The following is a 19,231-nucleotide window of genomic DNA, read 5'->3' as shown; positions in this document are numbered from 1 at the left end:
GGGGGGGGTTAGGCTCAAGCCTGTCTCTACCCCTTTCCTGGGGAGCAACCCTAAAACCACCAGTTGCTCCTTCCTCCTGCCCGGGAGACCCATCGGAGCTGGAGGCCCTCTGCCCCCCCCCCAGGAGGGCCAACGGGAAGGGATTCCTTCCAAACCATGGCTCTGCCGTGGGTCACCCAAGGAACCTCCTCCCTCCTCCCATGACAGTCTCCCTCTCTTCCCTGCCCCACACCAAGGGACTCGCCCCCCTCCCCAGGATTTAACTTGGGGCAAGGCTGAGTCCCAGAGTCTCCGGTTCCTCCTCTTCTGCAGGAGGGCCGGGCCCTGCCATGTGCGCCAGACCGAGGCCGGCTGTCTCAGGGGGCAGAGAAAAGACGGGGTTGAGCCAGAAGGCATGGCGGGGGGGGTGCAAAGGGATCAACATGGGCGCATCCTGGCCCCCCCCAAGCCCCCCCACCCTCCCTCCCAGTGGGCTTCCACTAGTGTTGGAGGGGCTCTGGCCACGTTCCTTCTTACCTCGGCCGCGGGCACTGTGTGTTGGAAAGAGGCGGCTGGCACCCCCTTGGCCCTCTTCGGGCCCCTCCTTTTATACCCAGGCAGAGGCCGCCCAGCCCCGGAGGGAGACAATGGAGCCGCTGGCTCATCGAAGCCGGCCTGACCCAAAGCCCGCTGTCATCACATCTCGCAGCGAGGCTGCTCAGGCGGAAAAAAAGGGCCACGTGCGTGCACAGAGAGAGGATTGCACGCCAACCTCCCCCCCCCCAACCAGGCTGGACTCTGCCTCCCCAGCAGAGGACCTTCTGCTGAACAAGCCCCTTCTTTTGTGAGGCCAATGAAAAGGGTTGCACAGTCACAAGGCAGCCTGTGGTGCCAGCCCCCCCCTGGGGGGGCCAGGGCATGAAGAGCCCCAGAAGGTGGTGAGGGAGCCCCTGGAGGCCACCTAGTCTGACCCGGGCCCTGAGGGGGGCTCTCCGGGTGGAGCATCGGGGCTCCGTGATCGGCTTTGTCTAGCACGGACCTGACTGCCATCATCCACACAATGTTCACCTTGATCTGGTTGGCGCACTAATGACTTTCCATTGCTTTCCTGTACCTCCCCCCCCCCCCTAAATTGTCACTACAAGCAAGTCTTCTGGCTACTTTGCAAAGTTTAAAGCCATTTTCAGGAATATTTGGACAGGTGTTTTTACCTGGGCTCTACCTGGTTCCCTGGTTCTCAACCTTTGGCCCTCCAGATGTTGGGGATACCGACACCCATGTGGCAAATGCTTGTTTGTTTGTTTGTTTTACTTTTTAAAATTTATTTATTTATTTATTTATTTATTTATTTATTTATTTATTTATTTATTCTGCATGTCTCCCAACATAAGAACCCAGACAAGCTTGTAAACACAGACAGCCTCAAGCACAATAGAAGGTATAATATGAACCTGCAGTTTGCTAAGCACCACTTTGCTTACTGTTCTTGTATTCCCAGAACCTATGCTCTCTCTCTCTCTCTCTCTCTCTCTCTCTCTCTGTGTGTGTGTGTGTGTGTGTGTGTGAATGTGACAGGCCTGGCATTGCTCAGGCAGCCTGCCTTGATCCTCTCGGTGAAGCAGAGTTTTGTTCTGGCTGCTGCTGCTGCGTCAGGGGATTTGGGCAGGCTCTGAGCCACTATAAAAACCCCTCTGAGGTGGGAGAGCCAATGAGGAGAATCCCCCCTGGTCGGAGCAGCCCAGGTAAGCCCCAAGGATCTGCTCAGACTGACAGAGAGAGAGAGAGAGAGAGATCCCTCCAGTTGACCTTTGTGCTTCACTTAGCTGGCATAGCCAGTGATGGGAAAGATGGGACCTGAAGTAGAAAGAGCACCCACCTGGGGACCCTGTTTCTTATCAGCTGGAACTGGAAACTTTTTTGCAAGCTAAGTTATCCTGTGGTGCCTTTAGAGAGAAGAATATTCTGTACATGCACAAGAGCAAGCTCGTCGACGATTTCTGTCCCTACCGGATGGCTGCTCTTGTGCCCCATGCTGTCTGTCTTAGAGGCTGCACCTCCTTTCTCTCCTCTCCTCTCCTCCCCGCCCCCCCCTCCTAGGAGGCAACTGTCGCTCACCTGTGTCCCATCTCTGGCCTCCCAACTCTCCCCCCAGGCGGTGGGGCTGCCAGCTGCCATGAGCCAACAGAGTCGGAAGTTCTCCGGCCTTTGGAAGGTACAGAGTTTGGGTGATTTGTTGGCTTTGTGAGGGGTGTGTGTGTGTGTGTGTGTGGGAGAGAGGACAGTTCCAGCACCTCTTGAAATGGGCAGGGAAATACAGCTTGCCAGCCCCATGCTTGCTGAAGCGCAACGCACACCACCTATGAGAGTCACAAAAAGGGGGCCTGTGTTGTTATGCACAGAGTTAAAAGACCAGGTAAGAACTGGGGAACCCCCAAATCCCTCTTTCTTTCTTTCTTTCTTTCTTTCTTTCTTTCTTTCTTTCTTTCTTTCTTTCTTTCTTTCTTTCTTTCTTTCTTTCTTTCTTTCTTTCTTTCTTTCTTTCTTTCTTTCCTTTCCTTCCTTCCTTCCTTCCTTCCTTCCTTCCTTCCTTCCTTCCTTCCTTCCTTCCTTCCTTCCTTCCTTCCTCCCTCCCTCCCTCCCTCCCTCCCTCCCTCTCTCTCTTTCCCCTTCTTCCTGGGCAGGGCGGTGGTGAGGATGAGCTGCTGGGATACTTTGGGCCCCTGCATTTGTCTAGGTCCGCTTACCTGTTCCCTGTGCCTTGCTCCCATGTGCGAGGTGCCTTTCATTCCAGGGCAAGACCCATGAAGGCCCGTCCCCAACTGAAGCCAGGACTCACTGGCTCAGCACGTACATGCAGGTTCCAATGTTGCTCCAAAGGGCATGATGGGCCCAATCCTCCAGCTCTCCCTCTCTTCCTCGTCCCCTAGCCCCCTATCCTTCCTCCTGGCTTTTTGGTACCCCGATGGCGTTGGGTCCACGGTATCCCCCGGAGTGAGGCAGGGAGCCAAGCACCGTGACTCATGAGCCTTCTTTCTGCGTGGGCCACAGCAGCCACAGTGCAATGCCCAGGAGAAAACAGCTTCCCTCCCAACCCTCGGCTGTTCTGCCCCCGTGATACCACCACAACCTGCTTGCTTCGATATTACAACGATCCTAAAATTTCAAGGAACGAGGGGTGTTCCTGACATGGCAGCCCCATTGGGGCCTTGTGTGCACCTCTGAGCAGGACGGCCGAGGAGGAGGCCGTTTCTCCCCCCGTGGGGTTTCCTTGCCTGCCCCACACCCTCCGTTTCCTCCACAGATTGTGGCTTGGGATGAGGCCGACTTCCAGGGCCAGAGGCAGGAGTTCGCTTCCGAGTGCTACGACATCGCTTCCTGTGGCTTCAACAACGTGGGCTCTGCCCGCGTGGAGAGCGGCACGTGAGTGGGTCCCCTGACCCAGCCCCTCCCCCTTTCCCTCCCTCCCCCTCTTCTCCATCCCTCCCGGATGACCCAGGACTGTGTCCCGCTGTGGCCTCCCTCGGGGAGTGTTCTCTTTTTTGGGGGGGGGGTGGCGGCGGCAGGGATTACAAATCCCATTTCCCCCAGCCAGGATGGAACCGAAAGCCCCCAACTCCCATCCCCTGTTTACACAGGTGGTCTTTTCTCCCTCAGGTGGGTGGGCTTCGAGCATCCTGGCTTTCAGGGCCAGCAGTTTGTGCTGGAGAGCGGGAGCTACCCCTCCTGGGAGGCCTGGAGCGGAAACAACGCCTACCACGTCCAGCGGATGACCTCCTTCCGGCCCATCTCCTGTGCGGTAAGTGGGGTGGAGTGGGCCCACGGGGGGGGGGACGCAGACCTGTGGGGAGGGGGTCGGCCGCTTAGAGCCTCTGGCCTTTACCCCGCAAGGGGAGACGAGCTGTCCCATAGATTCTGCCGTGACACGTTCGGGTGGGTTTGATCCCTTCAACGAACCAGCCGAACGACAGAGCTTGGATTCTGGCTCCAAGGGGCTCCAAGAGGTGCCAGGAAAAAGTTCCAAAAATAAAAGCCGCATTCCCCAGGCACCACCTTGGCCCAAGAAGGCCCAGAGCCCGGCATTACCTGGGGTGACCCACACCTTTCTCCTTGGTCCTGGCGCAGAACCACCGGGAGAGCAAGATGACCATCTTTGAACAGGAGAACTTCTTGGGGTCCAAAGGGGAGCTGAGCGAGGACTGCCCCTCCCTCAAGGCCCTGGGCTGGAAGAGCAACGAGGTGGGGTCCCTCCGCGTCCACTCGGGGGCGTAAGTACTCTGAGCTTCGGCCACAAGAACAGAGGCCCCTGGTCAGTCCAGGGGATCCGGTTCCGCCCCTCCCCCCCCCAATGCAGGAAAGCATGCCAGAGCACATTGCAAGGTCTCTGGTTCCCTCAAGTGGCCAGTTCTGGTAATGACACCCTGGTAATAGGTATACATTGTTATTTCTGGGTTTTTTTCATTTAATATTTTCAGGCAGTGGGAACGTGAGTCGATGGGTCTTGTGAATAGTGGGGTGTGTGTGTCCTACTCTACTTTTACAGACTGTGAGAGAGGACAGGGCCAGTCCGGATTCTCCCAGGGCTTGCTTGCTTGCCTCTTGGGCTCCTTGGCCCCTTTCAGACACACACACACACACACACACACACCCTGCCTCTTTCTCTCTCTCCCCCTTTTCCCTCCTCAGCTGGGTGTGCTCTCAGTTCCCCGGGTATCGGGGCTTCCAGTATGTCGTGGAAAGCGACCACCACGGGGGTGAGTACAAGCACTTTCGGGAGCTGGGGTCCCACGCCCAGACCTTCCAGGTGCAGTCGGTCCGCCGGATACACCACTGAGCCGGGAGGCGCCCACTGACAGCAGGCCTGCCCAAGCCGAGGACCGCCTCTGCCCTCGCCCGGGGCCGGCGACACCCGTGCACCAGCTGCCGGCTGCTTCCTCCTCCTGTTTGATCAGTAAAGGTGGATTTCCATTCCGTGCCTCTCAGTTGCATGACTTGCACTTAAAGAAGGTTGACCCGTGAGTGTCTCTGTGTGTGCATGTGTGCAGTGCGTTTGGACACGTCTGTTGTGTCAGGAACGGCGGAGCCTGAAGGCTGGCGGGATTTCCTGGGCCGCTGCTTCCCCAGACTTTGTCCCCTGTTGCCTCCTGATTGAGGGAACCAGGCAGCTCTGCACACGGGGGGGGGTGGAGGAGAGGGACGGCTTTCCCGTGTCCCCAGAGTGCCAAGAGCCGCATGAAAAGTGCTCCCGCCCGTGTGAAGGACTCTTGCAGGGTGAGCCCGGGTGCTCCCGTGGCTGACGAGATGGACTGGGAATCTGGAGACCTGGTTCCACCCCTGCAGCCTCACTGGGGAGAGCAGGACCGGGGGCGGGGGGGGGGTGGCGTCAGGGTTAGCAGCCCCTCACTGACAGAGCCTGGATGATGATCATCCAAAGCGTGGAGGTCTTAAGGAAGAGATGGCTGCGGGGCAGGGTTTCCCTCCAGAGCTCGGCTGTGCTTGGGGAGTCTCAGCGCCCCCTTCTTCCCCTCCACCCCCTCCAAGGGTTTTGCCTCCCCCCCCCCACCCCCGGCTCTCTCCAGGCCTCATCCTGATGCTGATGCTGCTCCTCCTCCTCCTCTCCCTGTGATGGGGCTCTGGTGCCGCCGTGTGGCCGAGGAAGTCAATCTCACCAGGCATCCTCCTTTTCTTCTTCCGCTCAGGCTGCTTGGCGCCCTTCAGCACGGCTCTGCCACCAAGGGAGGTCCAAAGCCTCCACCCGCAGGTCTGGGGCGAAGGCCGGGGACCCCACCATGCAGTCCTTGCCTTGTCCTCTTCCACAGCAGGGTGGGAAGCCCTCCTGCGTGTACCCCACGGCTGAGCGGCCTGTTCTCAAGTGCATTTGCACACACCCGTGGGCATGAGACACATGTGGAAGGAGAACCGTGGGCGGAAAGCAGAACCCCACCTGGCACTCCAGTTTCCCCAGTTTCCTCATTTCCTCTCGTTTCCCGAGCTCCTCCGCCCGGCTTTTCCCCACCCCTACCCCGGGGGGGGGGGCTTTGCTCTGATTTTTGTCCTGCTGCCTTCCCTTCCCACTGAAAAAGAAAGCTTGAGATATAATCACAGGTTTCTGAGGATTTAGAGAACACATTATGTAAGTCATTTCCACAAAGGTTTCCTTTCAGCTGGCCTCTAAATAAGCCGAGAAAAGAGCCACCGATAGCAGTACAGTAGATGGTGCTGTTGGACCAGGGAAAAGGGCCCCCTTTTCCTGCAGCATCTCACGTGCAGCTCAGCGCGTCGCCTCCCGCGTGCCATGGCGCAGCCTGCCCGCCTGGCACCTCGGGTGAGGCCCCTGCTTTGGCAAGCAGCTCCTGGACGTGGATCTGCTGGTGGTACCGAAGGATCCAGGAGGAGCGTCGGAGAGGCGAAGGGGTGAACTCCACGGGACGTCTGTCCCCAAGACAGAGACCCAGTGAAAGGGAAGACAAGGGCCCCAAACCGGTGAGCGGCCGTCTGCATCCAAAGGCAACCGGGTTTCTGCTGCCTCTCCACCCCTCTCAGTTGGCTTGGCTGATGCTCCTGAACCTGGTTCTCTTCCCTGCTCCGGATTCCACCCAATGATGTCTTTCTAGCCTCCGGAATGTCCCGTAAGCCGGTTTTGTTCTCAGTTGCTCAGAGACATGAGGTCCGACTCACCATGAGGGGCTTCACGCCTGTGTCTTCCTCAAGGGCCTTTCCCAAGGGGGGGGGGAATTGTTGTCCTGTGTGGTTTGCACAACCAGCCTGCAAGGTAGGCTACTTCTAGGTGCTGGGACTGCCCTAGGAGCTGCTCTGTGCTGGACGGACACTTCCATAATAGCGCGACCGCCGGTCCATGGTCAAAGGGGGAGGGATAATTTGCATAAAAACGTGTGTGCGTTTGTTCATCAAATGATGAAAGAATTAACATTTCAAATCTGAAGCAGCCGCCTCACTCTGCTTCCTGGGGGGTGGGTGGGGTGGGGGCAGACCCGAGGTGAAAATGAGAAGACTCAACCAGTACTGGCCTTGTCCTCACCAAAGACGGTGCCCCTTACTTCCAGACCCCAAAGCTGGGACCCTCAGGGGTCCCCCACTTCCCATCTTTTCCCTCCACTTCAGCCTCTTCCTGGAGTAGCTGCTCATTAATCTCTCCCCCCCCCCCTCGCAAAGCCGGCCAGCCAGCCATAATGAGATGCTAACTGGATTTTCTGTAATATTGGGTGAAGGAAGGTCAGCAAGGTAAGTCTGCAGTCAGCGTATTGTTATTATCAATCAATAACCTATTTATTTTCCAACACTCCTATTAACCTCAGCCAGCCAATGGCCATTTCCATTTGAAAAGGCGGCATATGGGGGGGGGAAGGGGCCCCTCTGCTGAGTGGACAAGTCCGATTGAGAAAGCAGTGGCCGCCCGACCCTGGAGGCGGCCGGAATCCAATTACGGCCATTTTCCTCCGGAGATGAATATGTATTTTTGAACACGTTCTGCATTTTCTCCCTGCTTTGGTGCCTGGTGTGGAAGGGGCTGAAGGACCCTCAAGGAAAAAAGGAAGGTCCTTGTGCTTTCCTCGCCCCCCTCATCCCACCATTTTCCCATGGGTTCAGCCGGGGTACCACCCCCTACTTGAGTTGGACAGGAACCCCAGATTGACGCATCTTGGGGCATCCTGGAAGGTCACCCCCCCAACACTAGCCACCCCTCTAGAAGCCTTGCAGAGCTGTAGCCAGCCTTTGGGGGCACCCAGCACTAATCTGGACAGGCTCATCGTCTGCCTTTTTTGGAGCACAGCGACGCTCGCCATCCCCCCCCTCACTAGCAGGGCCCGGAAAGGCAGCCTGGCTCTCCGCCTGTGGGTCAGACCCATGGCTGGGAGCAGTTTCAGTTGCTGAGCAAAACCCGACCCATTTCCTGAGGCTGATGGGCTGCCCGGGGTCTGGAAGCAACCCCCCCCCCAGGGAGCAGCGGCTGGAGCCTCCCTCCCTCCCTCCCGCGTCTTTGTACCCGGCTGCGCTTTGTAGGCTCGCAGCCTCACATCATCATTCTCTGGGGGTGAAGGGATGCCAACGGACGGCTGGGCTGGGCTGGCGTGGGCGTCCAAGGCTCGAAAAAGATGGACGGCAGAAGTGGTTGTGATCCGAGGCTGGTGAAACGCCCCGGTTGATGGTGGCGTCTGCCCTGCTTGGCGGACTCTGAGGACCAGAAAGTAACTTTTCTCAGCTCCGGTGGTGGCCTTCTTTTGGCAGGGGTGGGGGCTGAGGGAAAACATGGCCCCCAGAACACCTTCCCCACGGAGGCTGGATCTTGTCGGCCCTTCAGGACTCAGCGCACAGTGCCTGTCCGGGCCAGCCCTCCCTGGGCACCATCACCTGATGGGCACTTCTTTCACATGCGCGCGCGCGCACACACACACACACACACACACACACACACACACACACACACACACACACACACACACACACACACACACACACACACACACACACACACACACACACACACACACACACACACCGGATGGGAAGGGGGGGCATCCTGCTCTGGGCGCCTGGATTGCTGAAGGCTCAATTCCACGCTGTTCTCTCTCTCTCTCCCCCCCCCCGCATTGTGGAGGGCCTATTATTAATAATAAGCCTTTAATAATAACAAGCTTAAAATCAGGTTTATGGGTTTGCTGGCTGCCCTTTTCCCTAGCCATAATCACCTCTCATCCATATTCATGAGAGGTTCGTTAGCAAACACCATGGAGAAGGGGGCTACTCAGGGCTTGCCGTTCTAACCACCGGGCCCTCTCCTCTGAGCAGCCCAACTTCCTTGCTGATTACCAACATTAAATTAACTCCACGGAACAGATCTAATAAGGCTTCCTCGTGGCACCGACGGCTCTCCTTGGAAATGGTGCTGATGCCTCCATGGGGCCCTATTAGACAGAAAGCAGACTCCCTCCCTGGAGAGGGCAGCCTTCTTCACCCGGCCAAGGCAGGCAGCGAGATGGCAGCTCCAAGGCACAAGAGGTGCCGTTCTTTGCCACGGTCTTTGCTGGCTGCCCTCAAGGGCTTCAGAAGCTGGGAGATGCTCTTTGAATGGGCGAGATTGTCTTCTGAAAGGTGGGGCGTTCAGAAGTTCCAAACTGTCAGGGCTGGATAAAAAGTCAAAAGGACTCTTGCACACCAGCTCAACATGTCACGGTAAAGCTAGATAATGCACTGAGCATGTATTTAAAAGCAGTGCTTTCCTAAGGGGCAGAAAGTGTCTATTGGTCACATCACACGATTTTCCTCACCTGCTTATCTTGCACTTAGTGTGCTACACGTTAATTATAGGGGATATATGTTCCTTTAAAATGTCTAGGCTGGCTCTCAATGTTCCTGAAAAGGGATTTGAATCCAGGCCCCGCTGGATCAGCTCCAAGTAGCCTGTCTTAGATTTCAATGAGAAGCAAAATGTAAATGACCAAACCATGGTTTGCGGATTAAAGTTTAAGCAACACAGGATGTTCTCTAGATAACCCTTTATCATCACTCCATCAACTCCATTGTTATTATAGGATGGGAAAGATTTCTGTTGGATCTGACAATTTCAGCTCCTGAAACTGTTGAGAGAGAAAGAGGGAGGCTCTGCTTTGAGGATTCACACATTCCTGAGGTCTGCAGGGCATTCCAGCACCCGCCTGAAAATGCAAATGGTTCAAAATGGGACGTGGTTGAAAGAAGCAACTATGCCCTTTACTGGGAAAGCTGGGGGAGATGGGTGCCGGTCAGTTCAAAAATGTAAACAAGCTCAAGGAAAAAAACACATTTCAATCCGATGCAAATATCTGCGTGGATTCCACCCGCAAAGTCTTGCGAACTATGGAGAGCAAGAAAAGGCAGGGGGAGATTTGGAGAAAAGCAACCAGCGAGGTTTCCACAGCACTCTTCCCCCCCTCCCGCTCCCGGCTCCTCCTTAGGGTGAAGGCCACAAGACCTGCCCAAAGCAAATCTGGAGCCCCGAGGAGCTACAAGAGGTGGAGATGACCCCAACGCAGGGACAGAGGTCCAAAGCCAGAGGCTCCCTGGCCGGGAGGGAAGGAAGGAAGGAGGGAGAGTGGAGTCGCCACCCCCCCCCCCGGGGCAGGGGTGCAACAAGCCCTTCCTCCTGCACACCAAGGCCCTTTCCCCGAGAGCCACCTTTCCTTCTGCCCAGCTTCGCCTCCTCCTCCTCCTCCTCCTCCAGCCACATCTCACTTTCCAGGCAGCCGCGGCTGCTTTGGCGCGGACAGGAGGGCGCTGAGCAGCAGCTACAAATTTAGCCGCCTGGGCTCGTATTTCCTGGGTGCTGGGGCTTGCATCTTCCCGATGGGCAAGATTTAGGGCCGGGAAGGCACCGAACCAGTGCATTGGCCTCTGCTTTATGGCTCAGGGACCCGAAAGGCCGGAGGGAGGGGAGGAGGGTGTGTGTGTGTTTGTGTGTGTGTGAGAGAGAGCCAGAAAGAGAGAGAGAGCTTCTTTCACCTTGATTAAATTGCCTCGTTCTGTTTGAACCTGAACTGAAAGTGTAGGCTGTTTCTTTTTCATAAGGCATCTGAAGGAGTGGATTTTGACCCACAAAGGCTCACAATTAAGATAAATCCCTTAGTCTTTCTGTGGCATAATATTCCGACCTTTTCACCCCCTCCAGTTTTTCCATGGAGCCATTTTGCCACAGGTGGGCAGAAGATGTTCTCTAAGCCGGGATCCGATGGCTGTTATGGGGTTTTTGGGACAAACAGCCAGAAAAACCTGCAACCACCACTTGGGCTTCGCCTCCTCCTTTCTCTCTTGCTGCCCCCCCTCTCTTCCTCCCGCCCCCCAGGCCATCTTCCTTGTAAGCCATAAACACCAGTCCCTTGATCGCCTCTCCTTGGGGGGGGGATCTGCCCTGTGATTTAAACTGCCTGCGCCCCCCCCCGTGCCCCGCTTTCCCCACCCTGCGGTTTCCATCAGGCCGGGCCCTCGGCGTCGCCATCCATCCATCTCTTTGCCCGAGCCCTGGGCTCTTATTTCTTCGGCCCTGATCGATACGGCCGGGGCGATGCTGGCAGCCTTTCTCTCCACTACACGGTGTGTAGTTTTTCTTGGGGGACCTGTCCAGTATTTCTTGTTAAGCTCCCGTCTCGGCTTGTTCTTTTTCTCATTAGGCTTTTGCACGGGGCCGGCCGTATTTCTTCCCTCCCTCACACGCACCCCCCCCACCTACAGCCCACCCCCCACCCCCCCAGGCTCCTCTGGAGGATCCCTGGGCCGCCTTAAGAACAAGACTTTTAAAAGTTTCATTTGACTCAAGTGGGCTCTGGGGCCTGGGCAGAGAGACGAGGTATAAACACCTGGGCGTTTTTATCTTCCTTTTTTTGGGGGGGGGGGAGAGAGAGCCTCTTTGGCTTTGTTCTCAGGTGCAGATTTTCAGGTAAGAGGGGCAGAAGATGATTTATTTCTGCTTCCGCTCAGTTTGTTTTTCCCTCCCCAGAGAGCAGTTTCAGGGGGACAGCAGGTAACGCAGAGCGCCATCCTGTTGGAAGTGAAAAGGATAAACAGATAGCCTGAATGAATGGCGGCAGGCAGGCAAGCAGGCAGGCGGGTAGGTAGGTAGGTAGGTAGGTAGGTAGGTAGGTAGGTAGGTAGGTAGGTAGGTAGGTAGGTAGGTAGGTAGGTAGTCAGATGGAGGCCTTGACAGATCTTCCACAACTAGAATTGCTTCGGGGGTGGGGGTGGGATGACGGCAGGAAAGGACAGTGGCTTCAATCTGACCAGCCAAGATGATGAGCAGGTGAGACAATGGGCCTGTTTTGGGTCTCATCCAGAAGACTCTTAGAGAATTGTGGAGCGATGGAAATAGAGAGCGGGTTCTCCTGCCCAGTGGTTCTACCAGCTTTCTGCCAGATGTTTTGCACCCGACACTAGCCATTGTGGCTGGGAACATCTGGATGGACGCCCAGGCACAGACCACTTTGGGAGACAGCAGCATCCCCGGGGTCAGTGCGGGCGTTGCTTGTCCATGGTTGTGCTCAAGGCCATCGGCCCAGCGCTGTGGCATCTTTAGTGCTGTGGCAATCCTCCGCTGGTAGATTGCCAATAACCATGAACAGAAGAGGTGTGTGTGTGTGTGTGTGTGTGTGTGTGTGTGTGTGTGTGTGTGTGTGTGTTGAAGATTTGCTGCGTGTGGTGCACGAGGGTGGCACACGGTTTCTGGGGTCTAATCTTGCAAGAGCTGGAGGCCAAGGGCCCAGGCTGCCTCCTGAGGTCCACTTTCTCCAGCCAGGAGGGTTCCCGTCCTTCCTCGTCCTCCTCCTCCTCCATGAGCGCTCCAGGCAGGGGCCAAACTGGTGCAAGTTCTTTTGCCTGTGGGGTGAGCAAAGAGCTGCCTCCCCTCCCCTCCCCTCCCCTCCTGCCTTCCTGCAAAGGCCATTTCTATGCAGATGATCCTCTAATCTACGAGAGGAGAGAGGGAGGGGGAAGTCCTCTTAATGGCTGATGAAATTCAATCTCACCTCCAGCTTGATTATGATAATTTGCAATGCGCCAAGGAAAAGTGAATTATTATTAAATGCAAATAAAAGTTAAATAATGCTGTTTGGGAGCAGCTCAAAGTGACAGAAAAGCTATAAATTAGGAGGAGAGATTTGAACTGCAGATAATATATCACGGCGTGAATAGTTAAGTGTCTCTTAAGACCCAAGCCTGGCCTGGCAGACCTGCCAGGGACCGCCTGCAGCCGCTCAGAGCCCGGCATGATCGGGCCCAGGAAGAAGGCCTTTCTCCTGCCTGGCCCAGATGAGAGGCAGAGGCACCTGCGGGTGGCCACCTGTTGCTCCCTGGAGGGTGTTTGAGCAGGCCAAGGGGCTAGTCCTCAGTGGTAGCACTTGGCTTATGGCATTGCCTGAAGGTCAAGCCGCATCCCTTTGACTTTTGCCTAGAGCCAAACGCATGGGGCTGGAAATGGGGAAATGAACACAAGAGGGAGAGTGTTTTTCCTTGCAAAAAATTAGCCCTTTCCTGCACAGACCGGTTCAGTATTTTTCTGCCATCCCCATGATGCAAGGCTTGGACCGGTAACTTCAGTGTTTCAGGGAGAGATTTTCTCTCCATACTCTTTCTGAAGACATTGCTAATTTTGTCCCAGGTATTTTTTTTTCTGGGACAGAGGCTAGTCGTGGGGTGCCTTCATTTCCAGCTCAGGGGGTCCCAGCCTGAAGGACAGACTTCCAGAAGTGGAGCTCCAGATGTTGAAGGCTTCCCCCACACCTGCACAGACTTGGAGGAGGAAATCCTGCATTTGCAAAGATGCACAGCTTGGGCATGAAAGCCAAGAAGCCTCCCTCTTCCCTGAGACCATCGGTGGCCGACTTGGGGGGCGGGGTGGGGCTTTTGCCTGTTCTGAGCAAGCCCAGGGTTTAAAAACTTGGGTTCTGGGCCTGAATCATCCCCTCTTGGGGTCCCCATCTGACCTTCCAGTTTGGGCCCAGGTGGCTGCTCCATCCCTCTTTCTCATGGTACTATCCCATCTTTCCTGGCCAGTTCTCTCTCTCTCTCTCTCTGTGTGTGTGTGTGTGTGTGTGACAGAGAGAGAGAGAGAGAGGGAGGGAGGGTGTGTGTGTGCTTATTTTATCCAGCAGCCCCTCGATTCTTTCAGGGGGCAGTTTGGATGGGGGAGTGGGACCCCCTCTCCATCTCATGAGGCCAAGCCTTCCAGCCGTCCACCTCGGTCTCCAGAGGAGCAAAGACCCCCCTGCGCTCGGTTGGTGTGATTCTCTACCCACGGCCAGGATGTGGCCCCCGTTTTCCGCCGCCTCCGTGATCGCAGGCAGACCCTCCAGCGATTCCTCCGCTATGTCCCATTTTATTAGAGCACCATTGAACTCTAGCCTATTGATTTAGATTTCACAGACAATTGAAATTTAAATTGACTCAAAATTGAAGGCCTCCACGCGATCCACTCACGGCACCGGAGCAAGACCAGCGGGCGGAAGGCGGGGGGAGAGGCAGAGGCAGCCGGGAGGCAAAGGAAACGCATCTCCCTCCGTCGGAAAAAGTTCCTTTTGTCTTTGATGGGGGAAGGGGTTAGTTTGAGAGGCGGGGGACGGCTGATCCTTTTCCTCTGCCGGTGATAGCTTGAGTCTGCCTTTGGGACTACAAATTCCAGAATCCCCAGCCAGCTGGGGGATTTGGGGCATTTATGTCCCCCCCCAAAAAAAGAAAATTGCCAAATTGCGGACGTTTTTAGCTGTCTGTCTGTCTGGCGTATTTCTTTGCTGTCCCTTTTCCAGCGACAGCACTGGTAACGTTTCTCTCCTCCAGTTTATTCCCACAAGCAAACGTTAACCCTGTGTGGTCAGGCTGAGAAGTGTGACTGATACCATGAGTTTCATGGCCCTGGAGGGATTCAAACCCACAACTCCCGAAAGCCAGTCCAAAACTCAAGGCTCTCCACCAGACCTCGTGAGCTCACAAGGGATGAACCCTTTTCCTGTTTGGGTCCCTCTGGTTCAACAGACCTTGCAGGTTTTGCTTCTAAAACCTGCTGGACCATTTCCGTCAATGCATCAAATAAATAAATAAATAAATACTTGTGTTAGGTGTAATCCAAATCTCTTTTTCTCCTCTTATTAATCATGGCCTGTATTCAGCCTGGGCTTCTCTTCACGGTCTGAAAACCTCCTCTCATGCTCCAGAGCACAGAAAGTTCCAGCCAGACAGAAGTCGACATGGGTTCTATGAGGGGCTTGAAAAAAGTCCCCTATAGCCTGTGGAGTGTGAGTGTGTGTGTAGCGGGAGGGCGGGAGCAGCAGCCATTTTGCACACCAGTGGCTCCCAGTCCAGCCCCCCGGAAACATCCACAGGACACCCTCTCAATCCCAGGGAGGGCGAGACAGTAGATGGACCGAGTCCACAGGGCCTGGCGGATTTCCGTGGCTCTGCTGGGAACACCCGCCAGCAGCCCATAAATAATGGGAAACTCAAGAGCTGACCCTCCTCAGCCTTCACTTGCCTTCTGTGGCTCCCACTGGTCACCTCAACTCCATTAGGCTCGACCTTTCGCGCTGGGAAGGATCTTTCGCTCCACCACAGGGAGCGCATTATTGGCTGGCGGATGGGGGCCCTACTGCCACGGGCTCTCCTCCCAGGCCTGCAAAATGGCCTGGCCACTTCCTTCAACTTGCCACCTGCCGGAACACACAGCACCCAGCGGCAGAAGAGCTGAGAGAGAAGAGACCTCTCCCTGTCCCCCCCCCCGCCGGAAAACAACAACAACCTCGGTCTTCCTGACCATTTCCTTTACAGATGCTCTCCCCACGTGCCTCTGCTTTTCTGGCAGAAACCGGTCCACACTTTGGTGCTCTGGAAGCCATCTTGGCTGCTGAAGCGCATCCTCGCCCTTCCTCAGAGCCTTGGCTCCAGCCTCCAGCCTCCCCCTCCCTCCCTCCCTCCTTCTTCCCCCCCCCCCGCGCGGTTTGTCATTCAGGCATCCCACCCACCCCAATGCCAGAACAAAGCTGAGGCTGTGCACCTACCTGGATGGTGGTCACCAGGGGTCAGCCAGCGGGGAGTCGGTCGGCTTGCACATTCCAGCCCCCCATCCCACATTCCAGCCCCCCATCCCCGAGGAAGGGCTGGAGACGGTTACCTTGACAACCTTCTGGAAGAGGGAAAAGGCGGAGTGAGGGGGACCGAATGGCAGGCGAAAGGGCAGGGGTCTCTCTCTCTCTCTCTCTCTCTTTCTCTGAGCAGGGGGAGAAGACGAAGAGGCTGGAGGCAAGGGTGTGTGTGTGGGGGGGAGAGGTCTAGAGAAGGAGTTCGGCCTCACCAAAGGGGCTTGGGTGAGCCCCCTTTGCATCTGCGGAGACAATTGCCCGCAGGCCAGGGGGTGATGGGTGAGGGCATGTCTATATTCCCAGGGCAGATGGGCCGTGGACTCTGCTCCAGGGTTAAGGTGGCCGTTTGCCCTTCACTTCGAAAGGACGGCGACGGAGGCCACCCATTCACACACAACGGCAAAGGCTCGATTATGCGCAGGCCCAGCATTTAGACTCAACATCCCCACCTTCACACACTGCAATCGATTTCTGCTCAGTGGGGGAAACTGGGACAAGGGGGTTGGCCTGTCAGCTGCTGAGGGGAGAGGCAGGCATCGCAGCTGATCTGTCTTTAAAAGAGCACATTCCTGATCTGCTGAAAGGGCTGTCAAGCACAGGATTCCTCCTGAGTTCCATTTGTGAAACCCAAAGGGCTGCCAGAATCACCTCTCTCCAACACGGGTGTGCTCTTAGCTCCAATCGTGTGCACGCTCTGGCCTCTGTTTCGGCCTGGACCCCTTTCACATCCCTGATCTCCCTCCACTTCCTCCTGGCTCTCCGTCTTTCCAACAGAGTCGGATTGGGATCTCTCCACCTGGGCATCCTTCTCTTCACTTGGTGTTCCGGCTACCAGAGCAGAAGGCGATGCAAAGGAAGACGTTCATTTCAAGAGGGTTTGTTCCCCCCCCCTCCCTGTGTGTGCGAATGAATGTCCTCATTGAGTCACCTTTGGAGGCTTTATTTCAATGAGGGTTTCCTTACGTGAACATTTATTGCAGGGATCACCATTACAAACCTAATCTGCTCATTATTGCTCGATGGATGGATGGATGGATGGATGGATGGATGGAATGAGTCCCAAGGAGGGCAGCAATTATATGGCCCGAGGCCCTGGCGAGGGGCAGGAGACTCTCTCTCTCTCTCTCTGTGTGTGTGTGTGTGTGTGTGTGTGTTTGTGTGTGCCCTCCCTCCCAATCTCCTCTCCTGCCCCTTCCCCACAGGCGAGAAGGAGGCCCTTTCTAGAGAGGCGACCCACCAGGCTCAGAGGGTTGTGTGTGTGTGTGTGTGGGACCTCCAATGTTCATTGCCTTCTTCTCGGTTTCCACCCTGCACATCTCGCTTTTCCTCTGAGAAGCTCCTGCCTCTGTTCTTCTTCCTTGTGTTTGAGTCTCCCGAGGGTCCTGCATGGAAGGCCAAGGCCAGAAGGAGCCACGGACGGAAGGTCACGCGGGGAATTTCCTGGCTCGCTGGGGACTTGAAAGTGGTTCTCCCCACGTCCCTGTCCAGCCCTCCTCTCCCCTCCCCTCCGTCCCACGAGAGTGCAGCGCTGGGGCCAGAAGAGCCACAAGAAGGAGGACGAGGGCTTTAAAGAGAAGGGGTTTTTAAAGACCAACCCAGCGGCCAAGAGAGGAAAATAAACCATTGTTTTGTGAGCAGTTTCCGGTTCTTTTCTCGCCTACCGGGGGAGCCGCACACTGCAAAAAGTCCTGCTTTTGGACTACCAGCTCCCCCAGCCTGTAGGGCTATGCGGGGATTATGAGGCCTGTAGTCCAAACATGGATGCTCCCAAGCTCTGCCAAGGTATGCATTTTGCTACGTGTTTAGGCTGGAAGCTGCAGTTTCCGGAATCTTTCTGCTGGACTAGAAATGCTGTGGGCTGGCCTGGGGCACGTAAGAAGTGTTTCAGTAAAACAAACATTTGCCAAGCATCTGGTGTTGAGGGGCCCTCCCCTCCCCTCCCCTCCCCTCCCCTCCCAGTCAGAGCCCCTGTGCTCTCCTGCAAGCAGAAAGTGCACCTTCTGATATGCACAATGCCCCCCCACGCCACCCCAGAGGCCTGCCATTCTCCTCTCCTCCCTTCACCTCTCTTGGACTCTGAATGGGAAAGTGGGGGCAGGGCAGGGAGATGCTCCACATGCAGAGATGCAACGGGGAGATTCCTCAGAAATTCAGCTCTGCACTGGGAGGGGTCCCACCTGCATTTGCAAGCTGTCCCCAGCACTCTGGAGACAGTTCTGTCTTGACTCCCAAATATCCTGGGAGAAAAGGGGGGGGGTACAGGCTGGTCAGCATCCTACAGGTTGTCCTGAACGGAGGGGACCCTCTGACTCCAATGGGACTCCCAGAAGAGCTGCCTTGGCCTCCAGCCATGGATGCCGGGGGGGGGGTCCATCCCCCAGTGGAGACCAGCCCCACGACACCAGTCCTAACTGGCTATGAATCAGGATGTAGCTAATCAGGGGAACCCAAATGCCCACACACACACACACACAGAGAGAGAGAGAGAGAGAGAGAGAGAGAGAGAGAGAGTTGCTGGGTGAGTACCAGGGCTGTGACTTTCCACACGGGGTCCCCCTTTGCCTGCACTGAAAAGGTGCCACTGGCTTGTCATATCAGCTGCCAGTTGCCAGCAGCGCAGCCCATTCATCATCCTCCTGTCCAAAGCCGCTTGTCCTTCTGCAGACAATGCAGGAGCAAAAAGCACATCATCCTTCCCATCCTGTCACTACAGTCTCTGCTTCTTTCAAGGGGGGGGGAGGACACCCACCCACCCAGCTTTGCTCGCTTGCTTGCAGCTTCTGCGGAGGAACTGGGCTTTGAAGGCATGACAAGGGAATGAGTCTCCCTCTTGCCAGGCTCTCCTCCCAGGCCAGAGCAGGGCCAGGCCAGCCTCGACATGCGGCCCACCCCTTTCGCCTGGACTGTGTCACATTCAAGAAGGGAGGGGCTTCATCTCGGGGTGGGGTGGAAGCCCCCTCCGTTCGTTCCCTCCTGCTGGCCACCAGTCCTTATTCCCTTGTTCGGTCCAGGGGCTGCCGGTGGCTTCCATCCTGGGCACACCTGCCCACGGAAGATAAACACCTTTGGGGGGCGATTAGAAAGATGGGGAGAGGCCTCAGGTCACCTTCCAAGCTGGTTCTGCTGCACCAGATGTGTGTGTGTGTGTGTGTGTGAGAGAGAGAGAGAGGCTTCTCAAGGAGAAAGGACACCGGCTTCCTGCAAGTTCGTGATTTTTGAGAACAAGACAAAGCGCTTCTTGTCTTTTTCTCCCACCCACCAAGAGGACTCTTACAGGCCGGGGAAACTCCCCGCGGAGGTGTCTCGCCCTGCGCAGACAGCCCGAATCAAGGAGAAGGAGTCTCCCTCTTGACCCTTCATCCTGCGCAGGAGTGGTTCAGCTCCTCATCAGGAGCGCCCCTTGTCAGCCGGGCAGCTCCTGGATTTCCACAGAAGGGCAAATCCTTCTAATCCAAGTGACGGCCCTCCGGATGCCACCAGGCTTCTCTCTAGTTCACCCACATCATGATCACTGGGACCAGTTCAGTGTGTGCCGCAAGCATGCATTATGCACGACGACAGAGATACGAGCGCCATAAACGACCAGCGCCTCTTTTTTAAAAAAAAATTGTCGAACTGTTTCCAAGCTATTGAAACAATTCAAG

General features: G+C 56.1%; 2 protein-coding genes and 1 long non-coding RNA gene across 6 annotated transcripts in view; 1 reads left to right on the top strand and 2 right to left on the bottom strand.

The window, feature by feature from the left end:
• CRYBB1 (crystallin beta B1) overlaps positions 1-635 on the bottom strand; it is a 3,992-nt gene extending 3,357 nt beyond the window's left edge. Inside the window, exon 1 of the mRNA XM_078381864.1 lies at positions 517-635. The gene's annotated coding sequence lies outside the window, so the exon portion shown is untranslated. The remainder of the gene's footprint in view (positions 1-516) is intronic.
• CRYBA4 (crystallin beta A4) overlaps positions 1-4,947 on the top strand; it is an 11,084-nt gene extending 6,137 nt beyond the window's left edge. For 2 of the 4 annotated variants that reach the window (XM_078381865.1, XM_072983452.2), the window contains exons 2-6: positions 2,077-2,191; positions 3,281-3,399; positions 3,634-3,775; positions 4,102-4,244; positions 4,663-4,947. In XM_078381865.1, the coding sequence (XP_078237991.1) occupies positions 2,153-2,191; positions 3,281-3,399; positions 3,634-3,775; positions 4,102-4,244; positions 4,663-4,810 (591 nt within the window). In that variant the 5' untranslated portion in view covers positions 2,077-2,152 and the 3' untranslated portion in view covers positions 4,811-4,947. Of the gene's footprint in view, positions 1-1,400; positions 1,418-1,602; positions 1,722-2,076; positions 2,192-3,280; positions 3,400-3,633; positions 3,776-4,101; positions 4,245-4,662 lie in introns of those variants that run through there. The other 2 variants (XM_072983451.2, XM_072983450.2) reach the window with 2 other exon arrangements.
• A 4,529-nt stretch (positions 4,948-9,476) lies between these two features.
• LOC140702699 (uncharacterized) lies at positions 9,477-15,575 on the bottom strand. The gene is made up of 2 exons (XR_012081931.2): positions 15,507-15,575; positions 9,477-9,650 (listed from the first exon to the last, which is right to left on the bottom strand). It is a non-coding gene; the product is annotated as an uncharacterized LOC140702699 (long non-coding RNA).
• Between the last annotated feature and the right edge of the window lie 3,656 nt (positions 15,576-19,231).

Source organism: Pogona vitticeps, chromosome 14 (assembly GCF_051106095.1).
Source record: "Pogona vitticeps strain Pit_001003342236 chromosome 14, PviZW2.1, whole genome shotgun sequence".
NCBI classification, from domain to species: Eukaryota; Metazoa; Chordata; class Lepidosauria; order Squamata; family Agamidae; genus Pogona; species Pogona vitticeps.
The sequence above is the reverse complement of the archived record's forward strand: the minus strand, read 5'-3'. Positions and strand labels throughout refer to the sequence as shown.